At 33.4% G+C, this 7249-nt stretch overlaps 1 protein-coding gene across 1 annotated transcript in view; it reads right to left on the bottom strand.

Annotated features, from left to right (window-relative positions):
* Window positions 1-7249, bottom strand: part of LOC117110233 — a 39246-nt gene that overhangs the window by 19657 nt on the left and 12340 nt on the right. Inside the window, exons 8-12 of the mRNA XM_033252862.1 lie at window positions 6908-7005; window positions 5298-5416; window positions 4122-4255; window positions 2118-2369; window positions 992-1129 (exon numbers count right to left, since the gene is read on the bottom strand). Of these exons, the coding sequence (XP_033108753.1) occupies window positions 992-1129; window positions 2118-2369; window positions 4122-4255; window positions 5298-5416; window positions 6908-7005 (741 nt within the window). The remainder of the gene's footprint in view (window positions 1-991; window positions 1130-2117; window positions 2370-4121; window positions 4256-5297; window positions 5417-6907; window positions 7006-7249) is intronic.

The following is a 7249-nucleotide window of genomic DNA, read 5'->3' as shown; positions in this document are numbered from 1 at the left end:
CATATATATATATATATATTTTTTTTTCCCATTGATTCACCTAGATTTTTGAATAGTCTTCCCAGCGATATACGAAACGCTTCTTGTTTTCCTGCTCTTCGTTGGCTTCTAAAGAAACTTTTGTTTGGCAACTATATCTCCATGAACTGTTAAATTGTACTGCCTTCTTTGTCTGATGTTTAATTGTTTATCGCCAAATACTATCTATTTTTTTATTTATTTTATTGCTTCCCTGAAAAACGCGCGGTACAAATGTTGTATTATTGAGACTGAAAGTGGTCTACACTAAAGTTGAAACAATACAGCAGTTACTCCAGCTTGATCGTCCTTCAGTCTTTCTTCAATCAACGAGACAAGCAAGACTAATATATTTTTTTCTGGCATTCCCGACAAAAGTTGATTTTAATTGATATAATGGTCATTTAGTTGTAAAATGTTTTTTAATACGTAAAATATGTTACAGATTTTAAAACGAAAATTGCAGCCCAGGTGGACAACTAAATTGTCGATCACTAACTCTCCTCTAGAGTTGGCCATTTCGCGTTTGTTAGTGTGTCTTCAAACGTTAACTACCGTTACACGGCCATTGCAAATGGTACCGTACCTCTGTTAGAGAAATTACTGTAGGCCTATACGTAATAATAATAATCATCATAATCGTAATAATAATAATAATAAATTGAAATGCGCCGATTCCAAGAATAATGATCAAAGGCGCAGTGTAAGTTAAAAAGCCAAGCTGTTAAAGAGATGAGTTTTAAGGTCAGATGTAAATGTAGTAATAGATGTATCAGACCTAATGAAAGAAGGTAGATCATTCCAAAGATACGAGGCAGCAGATGTAAATGTTCTTTGGCCATATGTTGTTGTGTAAGATTTTGGAACAGTGAGAAGATTTTGCAAAGATCGAAGACGATGAGTCGGCAAGTAACAAGTGAGATGACAAAAAAAATCTTATTACTAGGGTATTTATTGAAATGTTTGTCCTTACCCTCTGTCGTCTTTGATGGTGTTTCACAAATGACAGGAAAATAACTTGAGGCACATTGTTTACTCTCCCAAAATCCGTACACGGAAGCGGTTGCACACTGACCTTTCTTACTGGAGATTGGCTGTGTTGGGTGCCAACCTAGAAGAGCAAACATACATCATACATATCGTCGTCTTGGTTCTCTCTAAGAAATTTAGACACTCCTGAAACTCGCACTGCTAACCAACTTTATAATTAAAATCATGCAATATTACTTTTCTCAGAAGAAGTTCATCTCTGGTTTCATCAATTCAACAAATTAAACTAATAATAATAATGATTATGAAAATATTAATAACAAGAGCACTCAGTAGAGAGCATATCTCCGCCCAGCGCAAAAACCCTTTCCATAAAATAAATCTTCCAAAATATGTTCCTAATTTACTTCAACCTGCACCACCACTACCGCCCCAACTCAATTCGCTCCACTCCTCCTCAAAAACGCACAATAACTCGCCAATCTCGTTCTATAAAATAATTCCTCAAAAATGTGTACTTTCCAACCACCAACCACAATCTACTTTTAAAAAATTACAACACGAAAGTTTTATTTGGTTGAGTTGTTTAGTATTTGAGATATCTGATCTGCGACATTTTGCTTTGAATGGTACATAATCGACACTTCATTTTTCGAACGCTTTATAGTGTTTCAGTTGTACACCAATTCCTGACATGTTCTGGCTTAACTTAGTGGCAAGTTTTACTCTTATAGCTGACAAACAAAATGCATGCAAGGTATTGGTGTTGAAATAAAAATATTTTGGAAGTAGAAATATGGGGATTTGGTTTTTAGCGTCACATGTTTAAATGTAAAGATGAATTAAAAATATTCCCGAAATTCCGAAAGAAAAGTGAATTTAGTACATATAAAATGCTGTACACGTTTTCTGTAATTGTACTAATTTAAATATTCATTCGATTACTTTTTGTAGTAGTGGTTCTATTAATTTTTGTCATTTTCAGGGGACAATAAATATTTAAATAGCACTTAATAAATGTCCATATAACAATATTTTAATACATAAGCACAATATAATGAGGTTTCTGTTGTGTTACATGGTTTAATAAACGTTATCTAACAACGTACTTGTGAATTTAGCTGTTGGTTCTTCAATAACCCAATTCCATTTTTTTCCTTTGCCAATTGACTTGTATCCTATCCATGATACAATATCGATATTGCATCGTGCAATGTAACGCCGAATGAACTCGTTTTCGTCTTCATTGTTGATGACTGGAAGATGTCCCCCTTCTTGCACGCACAGTGCTTCTGCTTCGCTCCACAATGCCCTCTGGTTAAGGTTTATGTAGCAGCTTTTCATCCAACAGTTAGAATAATCTGAAAAGAGGCTCATGTAAATAAATTCATTCAGTATAGAATAACACGATATTCACAGAAATAATAAAAGATATATTCTAACACAAATTTATTGGAAACTAATTACGATAGTACAGTGACGCCATACCTTTAGTTAAAAGTGGCGTATATGGTAGTGGTAGATTTAATATAGCACATAATACTAGACGAAATGTTGCCGTTACGCCCTCTGGTGAGAATGTATGAAGCAATAGAGTATGAGACGAGACTCAGGGCTATGCAGTGTGGGGACATTGTTTATTACTGAAACTTTCCTAATAAATTTACGCAGCCAAACACTGTTTATTACTGAAGCTTTCCTATTAAATTTACGCAGCCAAACATTTTAATTATTATTATCAGGCCAAAATATAAATGTATACAACCTCACTTTGATGATAACAACATGATAATTTGAAAATAACAAGGTTTGTGATTCATGATAACACGACACGTTGTTCACCCATAGAAGCTCCCTACACCTCTGATTTGCTCAGATCAGATAAACAATTAAGCGTCCGTTACGTTTTACGAAAAATGGTATTTGAGAGTTGTTCTTACTCAAATTCCGAATTTGAAAAGTGTTCATATGTTTTCTAGTTTGGTCTATTTCCGTGTGCTCGGCTCTCACGCTGCATGTTCTGTCACAAAATGTATTCCAACTTTTAAAGTATTACGATATGTGGTCTAGAACAACAGACATGTCTATCTCTCCCCAACCTTTAACCGTGTCAATTCTACAAGAAACTGAAGATGGTCGTGCAAGATTATGCGCGACAGTCTTCATAAAATTCTATCGCCCCATACAACACTTATTGAACTCTAATGCACCCACTTTTAGTGAAACATGCCCGATTACTTTCCTGGTTTTATCATACATCTCGTAACAACTAACTAATTTGCCTATCAAATCTTTTCCCACACTGGAAAAGAACAAGGGATATTACAATACTTGAATCGTAATACTGTGATTGGAACCCTGGAATAGAACAGGGAATATTACAATACTGGAATCGAAAACATTGGGATCGGAACCCTGGAATAGAACACGGAATATTAAATACTGAAATCGTAAACACTGTGATTAGAACTCTGTAATTGAACACAGAATATCACAATACTGAAATCGTAAACACTGCGACTGGAACACTGGAATAGAACACGGAATATTAAAATACTTGAATCGTAATACTGTTATTGGAACACGTAATAGAACAAGGAATATTACAATACTGGAATCGTACTGTGATTGAAACACTGAAATAGAACACGAAATATTTCAAAACTGGAAGCGTAAACACTGTAATGGGAACACTGGAATATAACACGGAATATTATAATACAGGAATTGTAAACACTTGAAACACTAAAATAGAACACGGAATATTTCAATACTGGAATCGTAAACACTGTGATTGGAACACTGGAATATAACACGAAATAATACATTACTGGAATTGTAGACACTGTGATTGGAACACTGACATAGAACACAGAATATTAGGCAATACTAGAATTGTTGTAAACACTCTGATCGGAACAGAAGATATATATTTGGAATACTAGAGAACTGAAACATGATATTCTAACCCAGAATTCAGAATGATGCAATTAATTGGCATTCGAATGTGAAATTCAATTGTTAATTTATTTCAATCATTCATTTTATTTAAATTTGACATTGTGACAGCGATTTTTGATGACAGGTATTGAAACAAATTATGTAAAACTTACCCAAGTGCGAGTGATCGGTAATTACGTAAGTGACATTAAATCCCATCGAGCTTATATAGTTGTCTGTGTTAAAGTACAACAGCATCTCATTTCTATCGGAAATTACTTTACCAGGTATCCTATAACCACATAAACTGCAAATAGTAAGCAAATTGTTGTTACGTTCTACGAAATAATATACAGTATTATTATAATACCTTTACTATTACTACTATACTATTATCTCCACCAGGAGCTGATACAGTATATGTTTTCAGTCATGTAAGTTTGTGTGTGCATATGTGTGTGTGTTCAAATATCTCATTGAAATGCCAACCTATTGTCCTATACCGTATAATGAGTATTCAAATTAATGCAATTACAGTAAATATTTACAGCGTTATATATGTACTGTAACATCATTTTTTTTTTGGTGTGTTGGGGCGGGGTTTTGAGGCGAAAATTTTTGAGGTTTTTTATGAGTAGCAGAGCGAAGTAGTTGTGGTGGTGGTTGGAAATTAGAAACATATTTTGAGAGATTTATTTTACAGAAAGTGATTTGCGGTGGGCGGAGACATGCAAGTATCCTTGTTATTATTATTATTCCTTTTACTTTTATATTAATTGTTTTATATTACTTTTTTGAAATTATTATTTTTGTTATCAATAATATTATTAACAATGTCAATGATAAAAATGTCATTGATAAAAAATGCTTTCGATAGATAGTTCTGAGAGTGTCTCGAAGTTTTGACCGAGTTCCTTCAATCTTTATCAAGAGATTAATCTGCAGAGAATCCTATCAAGGAAATGCTTGATGATTTGGAAATTAAACTATCTGGTAATTGGTGTAAACTGCAAAATGTATTATTATTAGTATGTTATTTTACTAAGATTATCATTTATTATTGTTAATTTTTTTATTACTATTCTGATTCAATTAACCTATTATAATATTGTTATTCATTATTTGTGTTAGCGTTAATATTGTTACGTGATTTCTTTTTTTCACCATTTCCTTTTTATTAGACCTCCTATTTGGGTATTTTTGCCTATTATCAATAATAATTATAATAATTATAATTATAATAATAAAAGATTGTTTTAAGAATAATATTAATCTAGAGCAAAGAGATTACAATATAATATTATAAAATACTGTGAGTTATTAATTATTTTGTTATTATTTTGACATACTTCTCTGTCTCCTCGTAAACATCTTTATCACGTACTTGCAAAAAGTCAGATTTACATCCAGGTGAAGATTCGATAGAAAACGTGTGAAACGTCAGTGTTATAATGTTTCCTTCTTCTGCCTGAGAACGTCAAATGATGGTATGAACATAATACAGTCAAAATATCAAACTTGATAATATTTGACCTGAAAACTTAATCACAGGTCTCCCTCTAATTAATGACTACTTTTGGGACAGTGGTTTTAGTGGGGTTTTGTGGTTTTTAGTAGCTTTGGTCTCTAATTAAAATCATTCTGATTAAAGACCAGTACCGTACTAAAAGTTATCATTAAATATCTCTATTTAGAGTGATGATATAGTAAATGTACGATTTGTTTATTCCAAATGTTTTAGAAGGGATATACAGTTACTGTATGCTGTTACTGATTCTTAATTAACCATTTCTTGGTAGTCACACATCAAGTCCTGCGGTCGTTCTAACAAAAACAATATTATAATAATACTAACAACACCATCCTACAAAAAATATCAGTAGACATATTCAATATAGAGCACTGAATATACAGAACATCGGCTTATGGTGTGTATTACTTCCATGTATACCAATAGTCATATAATCATCATCATAAATTATTTAAAAACAACTTTGTATCTGCTAAAACCATGGTATGATACATTATATTTAAATGTTTTCCTCCAAGTGTTTTAGAATGGACTATATCCCGATTCATAATAAACCATTTCTCTGTAGCGTTTTACCTAATACCCATTTAATAGACCGAATTAGTCACCAAAACAAATCTGCTGTAGCGGGTATAACATCAAAACAAACCCCTAGGTTGCAGTTTCTAACACAATAATTATAGCCTCCGCTAAAATAAATTTTGACAATTTTTAAACTCCTCAAACTTGTTTTTCATCCCGTGCCGACTTCAGGCTCCGCACATAACAAAACAAAAACTTGTTTATTTGTACATATTATCGTAAACTAACTTATCGAAAAGCCTTGGTAAATATTCCTTTAATAAACGTCAGAATTTTGATCCATAGATTTGAAAATGCATTACAAACAACGTGCTTCTAACTCATTTTTGGTCATCGTAGTCTAAGAAAACATCTTATTCTACAAATTAGGTTTGTCCAATAGTTTAAATATTTCATACACAAATTGCAACAAAATTATTTAGCAAGAGTATTTAGGCTGAATGTGTACCGCTAAAGCAACAACGATCCCTTCAGTCAGCACTGGATGTCGAGTCGCCGAAGCGATAGGCCTAGACCCTTTAGAAGGTCTCTCAAAACTCTTCATATTTTTAGTCTGAATGGAAATTTAAATCAAATCAATCTTAATCCCATGATTATATGAAACATTAAATATGCATATTTCAGCTGGAGGGCTGAAATACAAGTTATAATAGCGCACCGTCTTTCGGATGAAACGTTTAAGCCGTTGGTCATGTGTGCATTTATGGCCCATGTACACGTTAAAGAACGCAGGGTTGCACTCTTCGGAAAAGAGTAGGTGATTGTCTCCCGGTGTACTGCCCAATCACCACCAGAAGGACCCCACTGGAAATAAGTCTTCAACGTCCTGCTAAACAGCCTACTTACATGGATGTACCATAGACAGTGGGTGTTGTCGTCGTACGGTGAAGGAAAGTTAGGCGATGTTATTGTTCCAGATGTAGCAGTCAAGTTATATCTGCAACCTAAGTGGAACATATCAATTGAATAATAAACAAATACAACAATGTTGTTATAAAAAATATGTTTTCATATAACATGTAATTTATTTAAATCGTATGCCCAGTCATTTGTAGGTTTTAATGGCTATGTTCTCACACGGCAGCTAACGGTTAGCAGGATCCGGATCCCAACAATATGATGATCGAATCACTGGCCAATAAGAAACTGGAAATTGTAAACGCGTACAGGTACGTGTGATTGGTTGAT

The sequence above is a fragment of the Anneissia japonica genome, unplaced genomic scaffold (assembly GCF_011630105.1).
Source record: "Anneissia japonica isolate Jap-2015-1 unplaced genomic scaffold, ASM1163010v1 scaffold287930_len349246_cov199, whole genome shotgun sequence".
NCBI classification, from domain to species: domain Eukaryota; kingdom Metazoa; phylum Echinodermata; class Crinoidea; order Comatulida; family Comatulidae; genus Anneissia; species Anneissia japonica.
This window is presented reverse-complemented; position numbering and strand designations above follow the sequence as displayed.